The 23,701-nt window shown below is 39.2% G+C and overlaps 1 protein-coding gene across 11 annotated transcripts in view; it reads left to right on the forward strand.

The window, feature by feature from the left end:
- The window catches only part of ARHGAP29 (Rho GTPase activating protein 29), a 95,435-nt gene that overhangs the window by 62,010 nt on the left and 9,724 nt on the right, over positions 1-23,701 (forward strand). For 5 of the 11 annotated variants that reach the window (XM_037906508.2, XM_037906505.2, XM_043521486.1 and 2 more), the window contains 16 exons: positions 6,058-6,154; positions 6,512-6,584; positions 11,380-11,446; positions 11,952-12,089; positions 12,376-12,440; positions 13,051-13,161; positions 13,263-13,343; positions 13,652-13,840; positions 14,119-14,256; positions 15,981-16,171; positions 19,293-19,459; positions 20,284-20,412; positions 20,592-20,690; positions 22,189-22,352; positions 22,650-22,838; positions 23,009-23,146. In XM_037906508.2, coding sequence (XP_037762436.1) covers positions 6,058-6,154; positions 6,512-6,584; positions 11,380-11,446; positions 11,952-12,089; positions 12,376-12,440; positions 13,051-13,161; positions 13,263-13,343; positions 13,652-13,840; positions 14,119-14,256; positions 15,981-16,171; positions 19,293-19,459; positions 20,284-20,412; positions 20,592-20,690; positions 22,189-22,352; positions 22,650-22,838; positions 23,009-23,146 — 2,036 coding nt within the window. The remainder of the gene's footprint in view (positions 1-6,057; positions 6,155-6,511; positions 6,585-11,379; positions 11,447-11,951; positions 12,090-12,375; positions 12,441-13,050; positions 13,162-13,262; positions 13,344-13,651; positions 13,841-14,118; positions 14,257-15,980; positions 16,172-19,292; positions 19,460-20,283; positions 20,413-20,591; positions 20,691-22,188; positions 22,353-22,649; positions 22,839-23,008; positions 23,147-23,701) is intronic. The other 6 variants (XM_037906507.2, XM_037906509.2, XM_043521487.1 and 3 more) reach the window with 3 other exon arrangements.

The following is a 23,701-nucleotide window of genomic DNA, read 5'->3' on the forward strand; positions in this document are numbered from 1 at the left end:
TGGGAAGTTGAGGATGAGAGTTCTAAAACTCTAAAACAATGTCAAGAGAAGCTGATACAGACATGGTCAGAAAAGCAGAGTAGGGCAGGCCAGTTGTCTGTATCAGCTTCTCTTGACATTGCAACTGTAGGAGTGGATCCTTTCACTTGTTGAGCCATTTTCACTCTTGAGCCATTTTCCCAAACAGACTGCAGAGGACCAGGCGCCTGAGAAGTGCCTTCAGTGCCGAAGCCCTTTTTATGAAGAATTTTCCCACTTGGGATACAATTTAAAAGTACATAAGCAATCCTGAATTTAAGCCTCTGATCAAACAATGCAATGCATAGAACTGGTCAAATATTTCCAATTTGCCTCCCCCGTTGAGATAATTGGACAACTTGCAAACATGTCCTCTCTCTCTCCCCCTAGTTAGTCTGATGCAAACAAGTTATAAATTTGGAGCCAAATTCACTGCACTGACTGCTGTGGAGATGTGCTTTCTTATGCCATCAGTGAATTTGAGCCTTCGTTCTTCATGCCAGCTTTAAAAAAAACAAAAAACAAAAAACGACCTCTTATTGCAAAGGTCTGGTGAGAGTTTCATTTGTAGCATGTCTAGAATGGCATGGCTTGCAGCTGTTGCACAGCCAATGTATGTTTGCTTATACACGTGGCAAAGAGATACAACAAGGTGTTAGGGACTGGGGGATTATTGGTAGAATTCGAAAGATAAAATCAGCCCTAAAATGGTGTTAGGGAATTGTTCACAATTGAATAATTTAAGATTAATAACAAAAGAATAAGCTCTAGCAGCAACTTCTGCTCTTTTTAAACAGGACGCTTTGTCTCAGTTAAATCGTGTTTAATAAAAGAAATATGTCAGCATCTCAGCTAATTCAATATATGAATGTGGAAGTTCAGTTTACTTTTAGTTAAGTGGTTTTTCCTGTGTCAGTCAATATACCAAGATAAAAACTGCCACGATTAACTGCAATATAAGATTAGACCTTCCAATAGCTACAATGTGCTTTTGCCCTAATGATCTCTAGCAAATGATATTGCAACACTGTTCCATACACATTTGTCCTTAAACATTTATGAAAAATTTTATATTCCTAAAATGCACTTAGTGATGCCTCTCAAGGCAGATGTACAGCATGCAGTGAGCATGTATTGTATTAAGAAACAAAGTAAAGAGAGCTCAAATAAGCCAATACTCACGCATCCATCCTAAATCAAAAGCTTAGGAAAAAAGTTGTTTTCCATCAGCTGCTAAAAGTAACAAACTGGCAGTAGGAAACAGCTATGCTGGGAAATGCCATCATGATGACATAAGCATGATATGTTTCTTGTAGACCTATACAATTGTCAGCTGGTCACAATTAATCCTAGTGTTCCCTAATTAACTAAGGCAGGTGCAGACAAGTCCTCTTTTAGATCAGCTAGGAAGCAAATTCCAGTGTTGAGGGCACTCTTAGAAAATGCCCAGTCCTAGCGCTGAATCTACAAACTGTTGGCTTGAAAATCACATACAATTACCACTCCTGCTCAGAAGTAAATAGGAAGCTGGTGCCAGAAGATTAGGTCTAAAAGGCTCCTTATGGCTATTACCACCAAGCAGACCAGCAACCACATTGCACATGCGCTACTAGCTTTAGCAGGGGTGGGCAAACTACGGCCTGGGGGCCACATCAGGCCCTTCAGATGTTTTAATCTGGCCCTTGAGCTCCTGCCAGGGAGATGGGTCACAGGCTTGCCCCGCTCCGCGTGTGTCATGGTTCCTGGAAGCAGCGGTATGTCCCCACTCCAGCCCCTATTCATAGGGGCAGCTGGGGGGCTCTGCATGCTTCCCCCGCCAATGGGTTCCCGGCCAATGGGAGCGGCAGGGATGGCTGCCTGGTGGCACCTCCACATAGGAGCCAGAGTGGGGACATGCTGCTGCTTCCGGGAGCCGCTTGAGGTAAGCGCTGCCCAGATCCTGCACCCCTGACCTCCTCCCGCACCCCAACCCCTTGCCCCAGCCCTGATCCCCCTCCTGCCCTCCGAACCCCTTGGTCCCAGCCTGGAGCACTCTCCTGCACCCTCATCCCCAGCTCCACCCCAGAGTCTGCACCCCCAGCCAGAGCCCTCACTCCCTCCTGCACCCCAGCCCCCAATTTTGTGAGCATTCATGGCGCACCATACAATTTCCATACGCAGATGTAGCCCTCAGGCCAAAAAGTTTGCCCACCCCGAGCTATAGCTTCTGAGTGGTCTTCAAGTGTAGCCAAAGGTAGAGTGCATAGTGTTGTTGCATCTCTTCTGCTTTAATGTATGGCTTGATTGCATTTTTTTCACTGACTTCAAGAAGGTATGAATTTGCAGAATGGGGGTTTTAGGCAAGCATAAATTGTAGCCAAGAATCAATTATGGACACAAACTCTATCATTTTACTACCTATGAAAGGAATGGTGACTATAAGCTAGTATTTGGAATTCATGGCATTTTGATGTTTGTTTTGTCAATAAAGTCCTACATTCAGAGCAGAGATTAAACTGAAAGTTCATTGAACAGAAGAACTACAGCTACGAGGCTTCAAGTAATTGGGAAAAAAATTATTTTACTTTTAGAATGCTATTATTTAAAGACCTTGGAATACAAAAGCCAGTGTGCCCCATGAGTCATCCAGTTAAGAAGATAAAACAAAATTGTGCGAACTTGTTGTATAGATTCTTATATATATATATAGTAAGTAACTGAATCATTTGGCAACAGAGGGAGGCTAGAACTGTAGGCATCTTGTTGAGAAAAAGGAGTAGTAGTGTTAGGTCTGTTCAATTGAGTATGGTAGAATTAGCCTCTGCAGAGAAGAATATCACACACAAGGTTTGTCAGTATAGCTATACCAGGAAACCCTCCTAGCGTGGACACAGACTGGCAAAAGGACTGTTGCTGGTATAACTGTGTCTGCATTAATAGCTATGGCTGGCAAGATCCTTATCGGCAAAAAATCACAACCTAACTGACATAGCTATACTCACAAAACTTTTAAGTGGAGACCATAGTTTGACTATCTCCTCATTCAAAAGAACAGATTCAAAGTCTCTCTTGGCTTTAGAGAAGCATGGGTAACTATCTCCAGGAATATCTCTGGAATTCTTATTTCTAAAAATATTCATAATCATAGTGTTCCAAACAGTCTGTTTTGTGTTAGGCATTTTATTTGGATTAAGCTTCTCGTTTCTTTGGCTTTGAAGATATAAAATCTGAAATCTGTTTTAAAATGTCCTGATTGTTAGTCAAGCTGACTGTCAGTATATATCCCTCTTGTTCCTTTAAGAATAGAGTTCACCTTTAATATATTACACGTATTGCCTTTCAGGCACTAGATGGCAGGTATGTTATCTTTATAGTGTGACTTAAAAAAATTAACATTTTCCTTTGCAAATGCTATTAATTTGCATGCTCACTTTGAAACTTGCACCACTATAGATAGATGCCATTTCCAGACAGGGAAATATTACTACAGTCCATTGTTGTCAGTAGCTATTGTGTGCAGTCAGGATGTCCTGGGGAAAGAGTGTGCATGTTTAAAGTTGATGTTAAGTACATCAGCAATGCACTAGTAAGAGACATGAAGAAAGCTGTCTATATCCAACTTTATTGGTAGGATTTTTTGGCAATCTTATTAGATGAGAGGTGGGAGTCCTGAAACTTCTTTTGTCATATAATTTTTGTTACCCCACTTAATGTGATGGATCCTGAAAGGGAAAGTTTTTTCCATCACTGAAAATGAAGGCCTAACAAGACGAGCATGAGTTTTCCTGGAACAGGAAAGTTGATTCTTAGTGCAGACAGCCTTTCTTTAGGGTGAGGTTGTATGTTAAATGTTTCACTAATACAGTGAGAGAGAAGCACTGCTTCTCTGAAGATATTTTGGTTGAGGATTTATTAAATATTTTCATGGTAAGTCCTTTGTGTTTGATAAATTGATATATTTTATGATTTTTCAAATAGGCAGGATTTTGAGCTTGCATTTTAATGTTTTTTTTCCAATCATGGATGGATGGTAATTCATAAATCCTTTAGTTAAATGTTGTTGCTTAATGATTAAGTTTGGAAGACTTTATTTATAGACTTTGATTATTTCTGCAAAGTTGAGGGTTTTCAAAATGTTTTCTTCTGTTGATTTTTACAAATCCACTCATAACTTGTAATCTAATATGTTTGCTCTGTGGAACTTTATAGCGTGTATTTCTTTTTCTTCAAAAGTACCAGAGGCGTTATTTTTCATGTTAATCACACAATATAAAATGGAAAGGGAGAGAGAAACCTTGATCTTAACAGGGAACAATGACTGCAGTAGTAACTGCTGGTATTTTTGTCATGTGACTACTATTAAACTATTGTTGCCATTTCATTACAGTATGTTTGTTCTTCATATGCCAAAGAATTGTTATACAGCACAGGACTGCTTAATGTCAGGCTAGCTTCTTCAAAAACCACTTCTAAAAATGTTTTTGGCAAATCAGTTGGCATGCTGAGTATATGCAAGGAGGGAGGAATGAATTTGTGTTAATTCACTAGTGAAAACGTTTCCTTTCACAAAGGAAGTCTGAGAATACCTGATTTACTTACTGTATGTTCTTTGTTTTGGTGACCCATTAGGGTTTAAGCATCTGGCAGGAAGCCTTGATGTAGTTTAGGCTGAAGTCTTAAAAAGCATAAGCTTATTAGGAAATTTCTGTACAATGAATTAAATTTTCACTTAATGTTGGAGTTACTGATTCTAGAAATACATACAGCGAGTTTATTTCCATATTTAAATTTTTGTATGTTTGAAGAGCTACAAATACAAATTGGTTGAATTATTTGTGTTGGGTTAATATTGTCGTGAACGTTGCAAAAGGTGCGGGGGGGCGAGGTGTGTGTGTGTAAACTTTATGGCATCTGGGTAAACCAGAATTTAACATTGCCCAATTAAGCCTTCAGGAATTGATATTAATCTAAATTCCATTGGCTTGGGCAAATCACTAAGATTGTCTACCCAAGGTCCACCCCGGGTTCAGGGGAGAGTATTTTGGAGAGAAACGGAAAGAAAACTTCTCTTTGCATCCTTGCTGGGGGTTTCATTTGGGAGTAGGATAGAAAAAATCCTGCTTTTCCCCCTCGTCTATCTGCCACCGCTTGCTTTTGATTACGCCTGTAAGAAGTTCACTCCTACCCCCAGGGTACTGACACAAGCTACCAAAATAAATCATTTTTCCCTTCTCATTATTGTTTGTGTTACAGTAGCACCTTGAGGCCCTAGTCAGGGTCAGTTGCTCTAATACTACAGTGTTAAACACCAAGATAGTGTGAAGAGCGACCCTACCCTTTTCCTATTTTAAAATCACATGTGATGGTGGTAGAGAGATTTTTCTCTGTACTCTCCACTGCCTCCAACTTGCACAGTGGAACAGAACAACTGTTACTAAGCTGGGTCACCAGATTGCAGGGCTAGTAGTGAATGAAGGTTTCTGCCAAGGAAACAATGTATGGTATTTCCCTGGACATCTCATCTAGATATAGGATTTCTGTTTTCAGATATGAAATAGGAATATATTTGTGTGGAGCCCTTTTGTTTTGGTAAACTGTTTGGACTTACTTGAGCAGCTTGGAAGATAGGCAGTTTCCTATATCAATATTTAAATCATTTATGTGTGTTCCCACTGCCTTGTAGGTGACTGAATCGCTCCTGTGAGTGGCCATTCTTCCTCCTTTGCTCCCGCTTCCTCTCTCCTCCCCCTCCCCCAAGGAGCTTCCACACAGACCTTAACTGGGAATAGGGAAATGTAGGGAATTGAAAGGTGGTAACCTTATTCCCAGTTTGGAGGTTTTTTGGGTTATTGTGCTTGTCTGTTTGCCCTGAACCTGAGTTACATTTATTAGTTTGCTCCTAAATAATGTTTTATAAACAGTTCTAGAAATATACTCTCATGAAGTATAGGGTTACCTTTGTCTATAGATGATTTCTACAAGATTGTTGTGTGAATTTTCCTGTATGCTTTGCAAACATGAACAATTTCTTTCTTCTTTGGATTCTGTGTGTTTCCGAAGCTGTGAACTTCAAAGAAGTGAATGAAGAAAACAAGAGAGAACTCTTCAGTGAAATATTTTCATCTATTGACACGCTGGCATTCACCTTTGGAAACGTGTAAGTGGTATAGGTTGGAATTTAAAAGGAATAATGCTGAACAGAATTAATACAGACGAATAGTAAATATTCATTTGTCTTCTGGATAAAGTTTGGTTGAGACATGAACTTAAGTAAACTACACCTTGAGCAGTCTTGGGATTTTGTTGCTCTTGTAGATAGTTTAAAAACTTGATAGATTGAGTATGCTAAAATAAAATAGATTATTTTTGAGCATACTGTTTTGCAGAGCTTTTAAAAAAAATAGATAGATGGATTCTTTAATATGCACCTAACTTTCTGTTTGGAGTGACTTGTAGAAATTCTGCTCAGAAGTAACAAACAAATGAAACAGTTTTTTTCTGTTTTTCATGGCAGTGTTTCAGACTTCCTTATGGGAGATGTAGACAATGGTTCGTCATTGGGACTTCCTGTATCTCGTAGAAGTCGGGTAGGCTGAACACATTCTTTTGGGAGTGTGGAATCATGTTTGTAAAGGAAATTTTCAGTCACCATCTTATTTTGAATATCCTTGTTTCTGGATTAATTTGTTTATGATTTTCTGAATGATTAAACCAGCTAAAATGTAAATGCCATTTTATAGTGTCATTAAAGCTTCCGTGTATAAAATATTTTCATGTTCTTAATACCAGTGATGTTTCACTTTTGCCAGTCTTGTTTAGATTATTTCACGTTTAAAATAAGTTTATCCAACAGAACAATTACATTGTTTGATTCCAGTAAAATGTGTGGTTTTTTTAAAGTTTGTTCTGGTTGTTAAAAGTAAGCATTTTGGGCCTAGAAACAGAGCGCAAGTTTAATGATCCATGAATAAATATATAAAATGTAGTATATTATCAGTGCTGTCCAGGCTGGAAAAAAATAAAAACTTGGTAAGCCATGCCCGGTGTATATTGTATACAAGAAAATATAGTTAAGAATCAGTGTGTATGATGATCCAAACTATTAGAGTATCAAGAACGAAAGCTGAAATGTAAGTGCATGATTTTAGGCGCGGTCTATGCTACTAGAAAATATCTTTAAAATATAGTTCTGTAGCATTGTTATGGTCAAGTCTTGTTATGTTAAGTTTTCTTGTCTGTACTGTAAAAAAAAAAAAAAAAAAAAAAAAAAAAAGGGCGGGGGGGAGACGTTTAACTTTTAGAGATCTATGGTTATAGCAAGGCTAATACACTGTTCTCCATGGCCTTGTCTACACTAGGGAAAGTGGGGTTTGTTTAATTTCAGAAGCCCTCATGTAGACAGGCTTCCAGCAACTGTAACAGTTTTCAGCATTATGCAGTATAGACTTGTTCCCAACAGAGTTAGATAAGGCAGCCAGTGGGCCACCTACATAAAGGGGCTCCCAAAGTTAACACTTGTTCAGCTGCAACAGTGGGGAAAATTTTTCAAAAATGTTGCTAGTGTTTAATCAGGGACTTAGACGTGTGTTAATTACTTTTGAACGCAGAATTATTACTTATTTTTCTGTCCATGCAGGCAAGGAAAGTACTTATATAACATACTTTGACCTCGACAAATGTGCCTAACCATGGTTTCTTTGGAAGTGCAGAGGGCATCCTAAAGAGTAAATCATGAATGTCATGTAGCTAAATGATTAGGAGAATGAGAAAATATGAAGTTGGGGTGAAAAGACCGTAAAAACCAAACAATAATGGAACTGGTGAAGAAATTTTGAAATAATTTAGAAAACAGATTTCACCTGCCTTAAAACTAACTGGCAAACAAGCCCCCTTGGAATCTTAGGAAATCCATGAAGAACTTTCAGTGGTTTCTGCTTGGAAGCTGAATGGACAGTCCGAGGTAGTGTAAGTTAGTGTATTCCTGTCTGCAAAACTGTTAACAAAACTAGTGCTACCAAAACCTGAACCAGGAAGTTACCAAAACAGAAACAGGCTGTGGTTGATTTTAATCTCCATTTGAAAAGTTAGAAAAATCAGGAAGAAAAATTGTCTAAACAAGTAAACATATTTGATAGATAAACTTATTTTCAAACTCTTGTTGCAAATTAAATTCTAGAAGTGCTTGTGTTTCTTCAGTTACTCATGTAGTGCTTAAAGTTTAGCTTAGTTTCTAGAATGGGTTAATTTTTATGATGATTGAAAAAGATAAAGGGGAGAATGTCTTAAACCTGGAGGTGATCGGGAGTCTTAGACCAAGTACCCATAATTTGTGTAGCTCTTATTTAATTTTGTGTATCTTAATAGATAAAGTTGTAGAGAGTAAGGGACCTGCTAAGAAGTTTGCCTTGGGCAGAATCTTAAAAAAAGGGAGACTACTGAAGAATAACATAAAGTGTAGAGCAAAGAGTCCAATCCCACAAACCCTTAATTATACAAGCCTCATTGAAATCATTTGCTTCGTCAGCGGGTCAGATCATAGCGGTAATGGATTCTGTAATCAGACCAGTGGATGAAAAATGTGGAAATTACTGGAACGTTTTTATTAAAGGACTTGTAAGAGGAAAAAGGGGACTTTTAAGGAATGGGGAAGTTGCAGGATAAGAGTAAATCTGTGGGAATAAAATGAGTCCTATAGAGACAAAAATGCAGAAGTTGGTTAAGAGAGCCAAAGACGGCACACTTCTAAATGTCAGGGCAAGAAGAAAACCAGGGAGGAAGTGAAACTGCACCAAGATGACTATGGGACTCTAATTTATCATATCCGTTCATAATGGTCACCAGGTTTCACCACTATTTCAAGGCCCCCCTTTTTTTATCCTTTTCTTTCCTTAGGGGAGAGAGGGTGATTAGATAGATCAAATTTTGGAGCAGCTGGGGAAGCTTGATTTGTTGGACATGCACCCTAAATTATGGTTGTGTATACAAGTGCATGTGATCCAGGTCATTGTATGCGTGCATATTTAAAAATAACATACTTTGCCGCAGTCCGTAATATAAAGAACAGAGTTGGGAAGAAACGTAGGAATTAATTGTCATAGATGGTTAAACTAACATGGACATATCAATCAAATCCCTCTTGTCTGAAACTTTATCTGATGTGACTAATCTTTTTGAGCTACAGGTGTTATTTTTAGAGTAGAAAACTTTGCTGCCAAATACACCAAGTAAATATACACTTTGTGTATAGTGATTTTTTGTTGTTTTCCATTTATAGACAGGCAGTTCCATGCAAATTGAGGCAAAACAGGGGAGCAAAACATAGGTTTTTAAACAGAAAATAGGATTTGGCAGAGGAACTAAGAGGCAAGTCTACTACCTTTACTACTCTTAACAAGTGAATGAGTAACAAAGGATAAGGAAAAATTCCTCAGAATAGTTGAAATGAGCAAAAGGATCTCCCTTGAGCTTAGAAGAGAAGTTCTTTATTGAGTGGGGAGGGCAGAAGTGGGAAGAGAGGACTGTCTACCTGACAGAGGTTAGTTGAGAAATGAGTCTACCTACGGCAGTCGGCAAGACTCCATCACTAGATGTACTAGGAATATGGTGAAAGAACTTTGGCACTTGGAGTGGAATAGCTGAGGGTCTGGACCAGAATGATCTGGTGCCTAGAGGTCCATTCCAGATGAAAATGTAATCACAACTTCTATTTCATAAAGGTGTCCCTTCACTGATGCAAGGCAAACTTTTTACATTTGTGCCTTCATCCATCTCCAGAGGCTGTGTGCCACTTATAAGCTACTTGAAGACCCTGCCAGTCCAAAGTCCGAAGGAAATCAGAGAAATATATAGAGTTCCTGAGTGGCAGTGGATCACTACGTGTCTTTGACTTGATCCAAATTCTGCATTCCTTTGCCTTTTTGCTTGCAAGACCTTCTTGGTTGGAAGCTTTGGATAGATTTCTCCTATTGCACTGAGAATATCTTTCTTCCTGCCCCTCTACAAAAAACCCTACTTAAGTAGAAGGGTATGCAGTGACTTCACTCTGTTATGGGACTGGGGGCTCTCTAGTCTACAGTAACCGTTAGGAGATTGCCTGTGTAATTTCTAATTCCCTCTCCATGATTGAAGTCAGATATACATCTTACATATTACGGGTTGGAAGAGGCTGGATGAATGAGCAGTGATTTGTTAGTAGACTTTACCATGGTCAGTTGCACTGAGATAAAAGTGCCATATAAAAAGCTTGATGGTGATATTACTATTGGTATCTTATAATACAGTGGTTCTCAGCTGGGGGCCCTGGGAGGCTGTGAGCAGGTTTCAGGGGGTCCACCAAGCAGGGCCAGCATTAGACTCACTGGGACCCAGGGCATAAAGCCGAAGCTGCACTGCATGGGGCTGAAGCCTGGGGCCCTGAGCCCCACTACCCAGGGCTGAAGCCAACCCCTGAGCAAAGTAGCTTCGATGGGGCCCCAGGCAGTTGCCCTGCTTGCTATCCACTCATGCTAGCCCTGGCTTTTATATACAGAAAAACAGTTGTGACACGGGTGGGCCATGGAGTTTTTATAGCATGTTGGGGGGACCTCAGAAAGAAAAAGATTGAGAACCTCTGTTATAATATGTTTAACCTTAAGTCTGTGTCCAGTGTCAAATCCACCACAGTTGGTTTTATTCAAATCTGTTCTTTTAAACACTCAAAGTAAGTTGCAGTTATGTTTGTGTCTTCTATATTCTATATTATACTGTCCATGAAACTGCTGCCTGAATTTGTTTGGATTAATTTAGTCATTTACAAAACTAACATAGACAGGGGTAAATGAATATTGGAGGAAATTTCCTGGGCGGAGTAAAGAGAACTTCTTAGAGCAGAAACCTTTCTGATAATGATGAGCATTAAGCATATTAATTGGATGAAATTCTATCAGGTTCTCTTGATTTTTCATAACGCTTCTTTGGGAAGTTTATGTGCTTAGCCTTAATGCACATAATGAATGCTGGTGAGCGGGTGGGGGAAAAGTTTATCATAGTTCTGTCCCTTTCCTGATTCTTGTCCAGAACTCCATTGATTTGCTGAAAGGTGCGTGTCTGTGTCTGTGCGTAGGGTAGGATGTGCGGATTCAGTAAATGTCAACTGCTTTGTTAAACAATGAGAAGACTACTGCTCAAAAATGTTTAAAAGACAAGTAAAAATTCCCTAACATTTAAACTGTTTCAGGAGCTTAAAAGTTCTTAAGCATGAATAGTTAGCAGCCCAGCTCTGTTTCTTGCTGGGTCAGTGATAAATTATGAAAAATTAAAGGCAGGTAGCTCCTCTTGTTAGTATGTTTTCGGTCCTTGGTTTGACTATTCTGCTCTAACACACTTTATTTTATTACCTGCAAGTCTTTTGAAAACCTTTCTGTGGAGTCTGTGGGATCACTACATGAACGGGAAGATGTTCAAGATACAGGTATATGTTTTTACATGAATGAGCACCTTTCTTTATTTGTACATTTTATCTTGCATATGTTCATATCTGTGAACATATTCTCTAAATAAACTCAATACTTCAGGGGGTTTTTAATCAGCCATATTAAGATTAAGACTAAAAATTAATTCAGAAATCTAAATTTTGAGAGAGAATCCATATTTGTGCTTATTAACTTTTTGGAAAAAATGGATTAGCACTGAGCCACATTTGTGTGTAATTGAGACTAGTGTTTTTGGTTATACTTTTTTTTTTTTTTTTTTTTTTAAAGAAAGCTATGCTGACCATACAGCTAGGCAAGATAAAATACCGTGACCCTTTAATTTGTTCTAAAACCCCTGTCAGTCCTATTTAGAGTCAACTAGCATTAAAAAACTACTCTAGATCAGAGCTGCTTTAATGTTCACAGTTGGCTTATACTGGCTTCGCTGTCAGTGTGTGATCATGGCTAAAATTCACTTCTTTGCATTTGACATTTTATTTTCAGGACATCTTCGGGCTGAAGAGGTTGATAGCATGCTCCTAAGAAATGACAGTGGAATTGAGTCGGCCCTGTCTTATGCTAAAGCTTGGTCAAAATATGCCAAGGATGTAGTCGCATGGATTGAAAAAAAACTTAGCCTGGGTGAGTGGCTCTTTCTGGCATGTAATCAGCTTTGTCATGGTGGAATTAAATCTGGTGTCAGGCTTGTGCTGCGGGCTGTCAATAATCTGATTTCTAAATTAGGAGCTGTTTCACTGAAGTGAATAGAACTGTTACCCATTTCCTGCAATTGAAAGATTGTAACAAAATGAAGATGGTGTGTCTGCCCTTTTTTGTTAAAATAAGAATGCAAACAAAGTTTCATGTTTGGTACAGTTGCTGATACTGTTAACTTTTATTGTGTGAAATCCAATTTTTCCCCCCACAGAAGTGGAATGTGCTAAAAACTTAGCAAAAATGGCTGAAACGGTTAAAGCTATTGTTGGACCCCAGGTGAGTGTTCCGTTAATTCCATTTTTTTAAAAACTTCTCTTACGTTTTAAAAAATTAAATTAAATACCAAATGGGATATTTAGGCTGGTATCCAACGTCAAAATTAAAATAAATTCCTTGCTCTTGGAAGTCCCAGTTCTGGGCACTGAAGAGTTAATTTTTGTATAAGTGAATACACAGGAGATTATGTGACAAATTATCAGCTCAACCCTTCTGAATCTGATTTGACTCTGTGTGGAAATGTTGATGACCAAACATATCTATTGGAAGTATAGAGTGGTCTTTATGTAATTAACTTCAGTAAAAGTTCCTTACATTCCTTACAAAAGCTACCTTGCATCATGCTTCTATTTTGTGTGGTGCTTTTCAGTGTGCTTAATAACCACAAAATTTAGACCTGTAGGAACCTTCTCTTTTTAAGTATTCTCTTAATGGAAGTGAAATTGTTAGAGAAAAATTATAACAATAACCTTCATGTTACAGCTTTCATTCTGGGTTTCACACATGCAAAAACCTGAGGATCTAGTTCAATTCTACTAGGATCTGGAATGACTACATCCTCGTCTTCTACCCTGCAATGTTACTAGTTTCTTTTTTGTTTTAATCCTAGGATTACATGCCATTCCAATCCATATTCATAAACGCGTTTCAAAATGATATTGAGAATAGTCAGCTTTGGCAAAAAACAGCAGCTGCTCTCCAGACTAACAAATTTGTGCAGGTAAAATTTTATTTCTCGTGTAACTGTTACAATGCATAGCAGCATAGTTTCTAACAAAATATGACTTCATTATTATAGCTTATAAATTTCTTTTGATCTAGCCTCTCGTAGGAAGAAAAAATGAGTTGGATAAACAAAGGAAAGATATCAAGGAACTTTGGCAGCGAGAACAGAAGAAAATGGTTGGTATTTCTGTGTACTGATCACTGAGTGTCCAACATTTTCAAAAATTGTTCAATATACAGGCCAGAACTTACAAACTTAAGTGCCTAAAGTTAGACAGCTAAACCCATATTAAGCCACCCACAGCTTTCATTGGCTGCAGTTCATAACCCATAGGGTTATGCTGTAGGGTGTAGGCTCCTCAAATGTTGCTTGTAGTCAGCACTGTAAAATGGAGGCATTTACATAGCAGCCTCTTTTCCAGTTGCATAATTACATTGTTTGATGCAAAGAGATTTTCATTGCTTTTGCACTGTATATTGTATAGCAAGAACTAGAAGCTACGCTAAGAAAAGCAAAGCTACTGTACCTGCAGCGTCAAGAGGAGTATGAGAAGGCAAAATCCTCCACCAGTCGTGCTGAGGAAGAACATCTGAGTTCAAGCAGCAGTCTTGTGAAAGATGTCAGCAAACAGTTGGAGAAAAAGCGAAAGCTAGAAGAGGAGGCTCTTCAGAAAGTAAGAGCTCTGTTTGCTTATTCCAAAAGTGTTTTCTGCAATGACAGTGTTCTTGGGTTTTGCCTGTGCTTGGACAATGAGAGGGAAGAAAGCCCATGTTTTGCTTGTAATTTACCGTAATCCATGCTTTTTTAGATATTAATTTTTTTTATAGGAACCCTCAATTACAAGCTTGCTGATCCATTTTTTTTTCTTAGCTTATTTCTGGCACCAAAGCTCTGTGGTCCACCAGTTACCTATATTTTGCAGTATTTTTTTTTTTTTTTTTTTAATTTTAGGCTGAAGAGGCCTGTGAACACTACAAAGCCAGCATGGCAGAAGTTGAAGAAAAGCGAAATGATCTGGAAAGCTTCAAAAGTGATATCTTAACACAGCTTCGGGAACTTGTTTTTCAGTGTGATCTTACCCTTAAAGCTGTAAGGAGACCCTTTAAAAAACTACTTTTAAACTCAAAAAGAAAGTCAGGCTTTAGAAAATTACCTTTAAATAGCTGTTCATGGGAGTAGGGTGTTGATACACTTACCTAAAGGGGTAACAGAGTAAAAGAATACCAGCTTACAGTGCTGACTAGTTAAAAATAATGTTTTTTTTTCGTGGTAGTGGCATCCCATTGAAAATAATAGAAAGGTCCCATAAACTACTGCCTTGCAAGAATTTTAAATGTAGATGGGATTTTTGTAAACTTCTGTATGAACACTACTGATCATTGCAGAGAGCCTTTGCCCTGGGTTTACTTTGTGCCTGTTACTCATGAGTACAGCTTTTGTTCAAATTATGTTTTCGTTTGAGGGTTAGAAAAGACATTTCCGTGTTCAAGAGTACAAAATGAAAGCTAGTACCTTAACACAAGTACACTTCTGAACCCATTAACACTGATGTGTTTGAAGCTGCCATTAATTCAGTTTTGATTGGCTACAATATATGAAATTCAATAGGCCTGCATAAGCAAAAAGGTGGTTGTATTTAGAAATGCTGCTTCCATAAGGCTAGAAGCTGTCATGTTAATATAATCAGTCAGGTACTAGTTTGAGGACGGATGAAGGAGGGAGAGAAGCTAAGCCCTATTCCTTTGGTCTTTTAGATGACTAATCTACTATGCAGACTAACTCGCTACTTTAAACTTTGTTAGAAAAGACAAAATGCAGAGGAGGAGGAGATGATATTTCAGTGCACAATGAGGACAACAGCTTTGCTACATAGTATTTATATACTTAGCCATGGGACCCAGATCTGTTCACATTGTGAAACTCAGCTGTATGGGGTTCCCTCCTTGCTAGTGCAAAGCAGTAATGGTGGTGGAGCCACGGGTATACGAATCTACAAAGCAAGAATCCCTCCCCTCTGGAGCAGGGTGGAAGTGCAGCAGTGATTACCGTAACCCTGAGGCTGCAATAGCAGACATGAGGGGTGGCTCTGCTCCTATTTCCTGGCCTGTGAGGAGAGGATTCCTTCTTTGATCCCTCTGCGGACCTCCTCAGCCAATATCCTTTTAAATTAGTCTGCATCCTGGGGAAAATCTTGTCATCTGTTACCTTAAAATATAGGATATAGGCCAACCTGGGTTCGGAACTCCCAATCTTCCTCTCTGATAGAGGCTATTGTCCTGTTGATGGGAGGAACAGAAAGCTCTGCTGGTCACACCAATCCAAATGGAGAGACACTGGTGCTGTGTTCAGCAGCTGGAGGTGGGATAGATGTACAGGGAAAGCGGATTGGGACATTGAGGATAAAGAGGGTACAACTAGTGCTTGGAAACCTGGGGAACGTAAGAATGACCATACTCGGTCAGAAGAACAGTCTGTCTATCCCAGTACCCTGTCTTTCGACAGTGACAAGTGCCAGATACTTCAGAAGGAATGAACAGAATAGGGAAATTATCAAATGATCCTCACCTGTTGTCCAGTCCCAGCTTCTGGCATTCAGGGGTTTAGGGACACTCAGAGCATAGGGTTTTCTCTGACCAGTCCAGTATTAGAAAATATTTATAATGATAGAGTTGGCAAGCTTGTTTGAGTAAATAAAGTGGGTTAATGATTTTTTTCCCCTAATAAAAGTTAACTTAGGGGCAGATTACATATAAACTGTCTCGTAAATGTTTTTAAATGCCCCAAACTTTATTTTAATCTTTATTTCATAACAGGCAACAGTTAACCTGTTCCAAATGCAGCATGCACAGGTTGTATCTCTTCCAGTTAACTGTCAGACGCTCTGTGAGAACGCCAAGCTCTATGACCCAGGACAGCAGTATTCGGAGTTTGTGAAAAGCTTGCCGAAAGAAGACATTCCCATTGAATCAGGTTCTTTTGAAATTCAGAGTTCCCAGGTTGATGGGTGAGAGCTAATATTAATGACACTTGTTTACTTGAAATTAAATGTGAGGAAAATGTTTACAGAAGGATGCACCTAGCATTGAAACAAAATTCATTCAAGAGTATAATAGAACTTGCCATTTTACCATGAGTTGTGACTTACGCCCCTCTGAATTATCCAGTAACTACGTTAAATTAGTACGTCAATGCTATAACTAAAATCCCCAGCGGAGTGTTGTATTTTCCCCTTTATTTATACTAGGACTAGAGAGAACATAGATAAATTGTTTTGATTCAATCTCTAGAATCAACTTGCTAATGTCTAGGCGTAGCTACTTAGTAATATGAAAGATCTTGATCTTGAACTGTTTGTGTAGTTTGTAAGACATGCTGTAACAGGAGTGAACGTGAGTTTAGTGTAGCAACCTTGGAAGGTGGAAGTGAGAGAAAGTATCAGAAGTACATGGGTTGTGCAGCTTTTGCTGCCACCACATCCTCATGGTTGTCTATTGTCTTAGGTTTTCAAGCATTTTGTTGCATGGAGTATTTTTGGGGTACAGTAAATTCCGCTTATTAGCAACCTCTCGGTTCCCAGCAAAAAGTTGCCATTATCTGGAAATAGCTACTAAGCAGAAGGCAGGTTTGCAGGGCTGCAGCCAGGGAAGGAAGCAGTGGGACGTGCCTTCTGTGGCTGCAGTCCTGCAGATCTGCCTGTGGCCAGTGCTTGGTATGCCCCAGGACTTCTTTCCATGGCTGCAGGCCTGCAAACTTGCCTGCAGGGTTGCAGCCAAGGAAGTACTGGGATGTGCAGAACCTGGGTCCCCAGGGCAGGACGCAGCTTAGAGAGTGCAGGGAGAGGTACTGTGCACCTCCACTGGCCCTCAGTGCCCTGACATCCAGGCTGCAGTTCCACTCTCTGCCGCTGCCCTGCCTGCAGTCTCCCATCTGAGCCCACAGTGCCAGGACTCCAGCAGGGTTCCCCCGTTGGGGAGAGATGCAGGTGCCCCAGTCTATTATCTCCTGTGTGGCCGGTAGGTCCCCAATTGCAGGCATGTTTGCTGCAGCCAGGGGAAAAAGTTCTGGGACGTGCTGGGCTCAAGCCACTGGTGCCAGGGCAGGACGCAGCCTAGAGAATGCAAGGGAAGCTTCTATTCAGCCCCAGCACTTCCTTCCCTGCAGCCCCACAAACCTGCCTGTGGCTGTGGCCTTTCTTTTCCTCCGAGCACCCTCCCCCCACCCCCCAAAGTTGTTAGGAAGTGACATGTCTGTTGCCAATATCCAAATCCCATTAACAGTTAAAGTCAATGAGATGGGATTGGTTCCTGACAAAATGTTGCTATTAAATTTAAGTTAATATCGGCATCACTAATAAATGGAATGTACTGTGTGTTTGTCCAGCCTCTAGCATAATAGTGCCCTGATCTGGTGTAGCCTAGATGTTACTGTAATAACGAATTGTTAATAATGACATAAAGCTTTTATTGGCATGAGTTTGGGATGGCTGCCTTAATCACAACTGTATTAGAACACTTACCCCAAACGAGTACCCTTTTCTGGGTACTATGGGAACTTTTACTGTTTCACCTCAAATTCTGGTTATGTATCATGCTTTAGTGGAAAGCCTGCAAAACAGCATCTCAACTGAGCACGTCAATAGGCTAAATGCCTTTCAGTCTTTTAAACTCAGTGTAAAATTGTCATTGTGGCACTTCACAATTTAAGAGCAAAAAATAGCCATTCCAAACTCTGTTTTCACAGTTCTACATGAAAGTGTTGTCATCCTGTTTCAAAAGGGAAACTAAATACAGAAAGGTAATGCTTGAGTCCGACTTGCACCAGCCAACGCCAGGAAATTCAAAGTTAAGGCTGAGATTCTTAGCACTTGTCTGTAAATGTCCTGCCTTCCATTAATTTAGACCCATACTCGTGAATTTTCAGAGTTAAGGGGCTTTAGCTATGCGACTACCCAAAAAGTCAGTGGGAATGGCATTCTAAAACCACTGCATATTTACCTCCTAGCGTTTGTGTGTTTCACAGCTGATTCTTTTTTTCCACACCATGCTACTCTTTTTTTCCACGTGGCTTTGTGATTCCTCGTGCACTTGAAATGGTCACTTTTAATTATTCTTCAGAATTGTATTTACCAAAACACTCTATTATAACTGCTCTCTTGTAAAGAAGGCTTCAAAACAATTCCCTTCTCCTGGGTAGAGGAGAGCTGATTAAGCGCAGGCTTTCCTAAGGCTACAGCTGGCCAGTAAGCCATTTTGTCCTTAGGGTGCTTCAGTGTTTTAGACTAATTAGATTAACTGCTTTCTTTCCTTGCATCTTGAGAGCAGACTTACCACAGACTAGAATTTTTCTGCAGCACTGTGAAGTCTCTTATGTACTCCTAAAAATATAGTAAATAGTCTAACTGTTCTGATCCTTATTAAAGTCATAGAATCATAGAATATCAGGGTTCGAAGGGACCTCAGGAGGTCATCTAGTCCAACCCCCTGCTCAAAGCTAAAAGGCGCGCAGCGTAACCACTGTTTGTAGGCAAGAAACAGCTCTCCCAGTGGCAAAAATCTTTCACCCCCAATGAGCGCCGGTAGCTTTGTCGGCAGGAGAGCGCTCCTGCCAACAAAATGATGTTCACACTGGTGCTTTTCCTTCACAAAACTTTTGTCTTTCAGGGGGGTGTAACACCTCTGAACGACAAAACTTTTGTCGTTCACTTGCCAGTGTAGACAAAGCCTTAAAGGGGAGTACAGGACTAGGAGGCAGGAACTGCTGAGGTCTAATCTCAGATCCTCCACTGAATTCCTCTAGTCTTGGACAAATCTGTTAACTTTTGCTGTAACTTCACGATCTGCAAAGTAGGGGTAATAATCACCTCATGGAGACATTTCAAAGATTGATTGTATGAGAAGTACTACTGGTACGTGAATACCAAGAGCCAAATTCTGCTCTATTACATAGGTGCAACTCCCCTGATGTAATTGACAAGCAATAGTTGGCCCTAAATATTTGCCATGATACACTCTGAGATTGCCATTGATGTGAACGGTAAAAATATTAAGCATTTTAATGCCTTGGGAGTTTTTAATTGAATACTATATTCAGGCCCCTTTCCAATGAGTGTTTTTTTTTGTTTAAAGGGCTTTTAGCAAACAACCAACAAACAGTGCCCATGCATCACATGGAAACTTATCCCAGTGTTCAGGAGACTTTCCCACCCAGTCTTTAGAAGATATTGGAAGCCCATCTTACTGTCGTTCCCAAAAACCTGGGGAGAAGAGGTCTTCTAGCAGCACAGATATCCAAGGTAGGCTTTCCATATTTCATTAGGCTTCCATTTCTAAATAGAAAGGTCATCTTAAGCAGGTGTGACTATGATGTGTCCAATTGCCAGTAATTGGATGTACCATATGATAGGTAATAGGTACCAACATTTTTTTAGAAGAGCTTTGCTAAGTAACTTAGGCCCACAATATAGCATTTAACAAAAAAAAAAAGCTGTATTTTAAATAAAGCTTTGTTTGCATCCTAAACACGGCATGTGTGCTAGTGCATATAAATCAGTTGTAAAACTGACTAGCTGAGCAATCTAGTTTCATTGCCAAAAAGAGTGAAATGCAAGTCTCGGCACATCTTCATAATAAATTTATGTATTAAAATGTTTGTTTCAATAATAGAGTAAAACAAGCAATTTTAAGATGCTTTTTAATCTAACGCTTAAAGAATACCTCTTTGGTTTCAGCTGGTCACTAAAACATGACTAATGGCAAGTTTCTAAAACTTGTTTTTATACATACTGTAAAACTTTTTCAAGAATACATGCAACAACTTTATTTTCAGTGGAGATTTTTTATGTAACTTGGCTTGCTTAGCTTGCAGTAATATTCCTCTTTTTCTACAACCCTGCTTGAAGATCCCCTCAGTTAAGAGCATTCACAGCACATACATACTGTAAAACTTTTTCAAGAATACATGCAACAACTTTATTTTCAGTGGAGATTTTTTATGTAACTTGGCTTGCTTAGCTTGCAGTAATATTCCTCTTTTTCTACAACCCTGCTTGAAGATCCCCTCAGTTAAGAGCATTCACAGCACGCTGTGTTTAGGTCTTAGTGTTTTGTTTTTTTAAAGCAGCGCGAGGACTCCCACCATTCAGATCGTGGTCAGTTGGCAACCAAAGTGGAGGAATGTGCAGTGACTCTGAAAGTGCAGGAGGAAGCAGTGAATCACGATCCATGGATTCTCCATCTGCTAGTCCAGGTACAGCTCATTCCCAATTATACATGGATTTGAAATCCTCTCATTGAACCTAACCCAGAGACTCTTTGTCAGTGTAAGAATTCCGATTCATTTTAGTGGAAGTTAGATTGAGCCCATATTGAGAATACGCAGTTGGGCAGGTTGTATTTTCAAGAGTCTGAATGTCTTCTCTTCCATAGCGGATTTTAAGAGAAGGCTTCCCCGAACACCGTCTACTGGCACTATGTCATCTGCAGATGATCTTGATGAAAGGGAACCACCTTCTCCTTCAGACTGTGGTAATGTGCTATGTTTCTGAACCCTACATTGTAGTGAGTTAGTGGAAGGCTTTTGTTGGTCTTAAGGGTGATTGTGTTTTTAGCTGCTCTGTGTAAAATCAAACTGAATCCATCTACAGTTGACATGCTCACAAAATTGTTTATACACAGCCAAAAAGGACCACCTTGGTCATCTAGTTAATTTCTATGGAGTAGTGCAGTATTGTCCTCTCTATATTTAGATTAATGTACTATCTTCATTTGAACACTCCTAATGATGGTGCTTCATTGATCACCCTTAGCTCATGTTATCTCTGCATCTGATGCCAAGGGGTTTTCAGCATTAGTGCTCACAGCAAGAGCTACACTGCTGGATCTCAAGTATTTGGGTCTTCTCTATATTGCCAGGTACAATACCCAGACAAGGAGAAAGAGTTATCTGCAAGATCCAAATGTTTAGGATGTTAACTGAGGTTTTATTCTTTTTAAGTCCAGTTGGCTTAGCATCATGTTTGATCCCCCAGCTTAAATGTGAAAAACACACTGTTAGATTGACATGAGGAGTTTTTTGACAATGACAGCATTGGAGAAACAAAACCAAATACCACTTGAGCTTCTAGACTGTTTTCTTATATTTCATAAAACCTGAAAACACAAAATTATGAGTAAGATTTTGTGTTTTTAAGGTTTGTCAACATTAATTTGAATAAAAACTTAGTTACAGTAAATAACAAATCACAAGAATTACCAGTGATGGCACAGTTTTTCTAGAACTCTAAAATACAATCCTCTGGGGTCATAGGAGTGGAATAGAATTATTTAGAGGTCTGTGTATTTTGATATTCTCTTTTGTGTCTGCATATAAAATTTGAATAAATTTATGGCAGTGAAGAAGCATTAGTCAAAGGATTTCTAGAGTATTTTAACCATTATAGGCCAAATTCTCTAAAGGCAGCTTCCGATTCTGTATGTACAATTATTTGGGCACATATGATGGAACTTGCGCAGCTAGCTGCCTGAATGATAGGGGTAATCAGTTAGAAATCTAAGTGCCATCATTTAAATCCATAGTTGATCATGGGCACAAAATTGAACTCTATATGAGACCATTTACTAATACACCGGACCTTCACTAGAATGCGCATCTGTATAGCGCGAATTCGCATATAACACGGGCGCGGCCATAGATCCCAAATTTAATTACTTTTTAATTGCATTTCATTTTAACGCAGTTCCCGCGTTAACACAGTACCGCACATGGATCCCAAATCCTGCGTTCTAGCGAGGGTCAGGTGTATGATGGATTAAAGTTTATATTAGGGCTGATTATTCAGCTATTAATTTCTATGTATTGTGCAGGCTATATAATGTAGTATTGCTTTCACAGGTTTGGTGTAATAGTTATTTCCTCAAAGGTGATTACTGGTTATGGAGTAATTTAACTTATGCTGTATCCTCATAATGTATGTTTGACCAGTTATTTTTGGAAACTATCGTAACAGCAAAATTCTGTTTCAAGGTTTAAATGATTTAACGTCTGAAATTGCCAGTTCACCAGGACCTTTTAGAAATACTCTTCTGTCCAAGGCAGCTCTAACACACAAGCTGCGAAAGTTGAGGGCTCCATCTAAATGCAGAGAATGTGACAGCCTAGTGGTATTCCATGGGGCAGAATGTGAGGAGGTAAGAGGTTGGAAAACACTGCAGTATATTGTACAGCTGCTGATTGTTGGCATTCATGTGAAGATGAATGGGAAGTTTAACACTGGTATTCTTTTGGTAGCAATAAGCTACAAATTCTCAGACAATGTTGTGACCTTTTAGCCTTAACATGTAGCCAAAGAGCAAGGCCCTACAGAACTGTAAACTTGCCCTCTAGACAACATATGGGATAACAAACTCTAAATATGAAACATTAGTGCTGTCCAATTATGTTGAGATATATGACATCATTTTTCTTATGTCCCTTATTTCTTGTAGTGCTCACTCACTTGCCACAAGAAATGTTTAGAGACTTTAGCTATTCAGTGTGGGCACAAAAAACTGCATGGAAGACTTCATTTGTTTGGGGTGGAATTTGCTCACGCTGCTAAAAGTGTCCCTGACGGCGTCCCTTTCATCATCAAAAAATGTACCTCTGAAATTGAAAGCAGAGCCCTGAATGTAAAGGTACAGCTTAACTCAACATTATAAAGATTAAATATTAACAATCTTGTCTAAAAATCGTTTAAACTGATAATACTGTACTGTCAAATTCAAATCTGTGTTTCACAGTTGCAGTTAGAGCAAAAAACAATTTTTCTTTGTTTTGTTTTTTGATTGATTTTTCCCCATTTCAGGGTATCTATCGTGTGAATGGAGCCAAATCAAGAGTTGAAAAGCTTTGTCAAGCTTTTGAAAATGGAAAGGACTTGGTGGAACTGTCAGAGCTCTATGCACATGACATCAGTAACGTCCTTAAATTATACCTTCGCCAGGTATGTACTCTGACCACTCTAGAGTTCAGACAGCAAAGCAAAGCTATTGTTATAGCAAACCTCTTCTTCCATGAGTGGAGAAAAATGCTTCCTTCAGTAGCCCTGTAATTGTTGAAGAAAATTGTTGAATAGAATATCTGTATTTTCACTCTGCAGATTGGATTTCATGGTGCTAGGCAATGGAATTAATGAAACTATCATTAGAATTGATACTATATTGTGCTTTTCCACTCAAGGAAGTATACATAAGTATTGATGCCATTTGTGGAAGTTTTTTTTTTTCCTGTAGCCACTTTCTAGTGAGGTTTAGTTTTTAAAATTAATTTGAGGGCATGATGCACCTTTTTGACATTCATGAAAGTTCATGTGAAAGGACAATCCAGCCCCTTAAGTGGCAGCCACATTTATTAAAGGTCTAACCAAAAAGTTTGGATTAAACTCCTATAAACGAGTGTCATGTTCCATAAAATGGTCAATACAGCAGGATTAGACCATTTTCTTTGGGGAAGAAAGATGTTTTGAAAATTCCATCTGAAAGCTTTAAAAGTGCCTAAG

The sequence above is a fragment of the Chelonia mydas genome, chromosome 8 (genome assembly GCF_015237465.2).
Source record: "Chelonia mydas isolate rCheMyd1 chromosome 8, rCheMyd1.pri.v2, whole genome shotgun sequence".
Taxonomy (NCBI): domain Eukaryota; kingdom Metazoa; phylum Chordata; order Testudines; family Cheloniidae; genus Chelonia; species Chelonia mydas.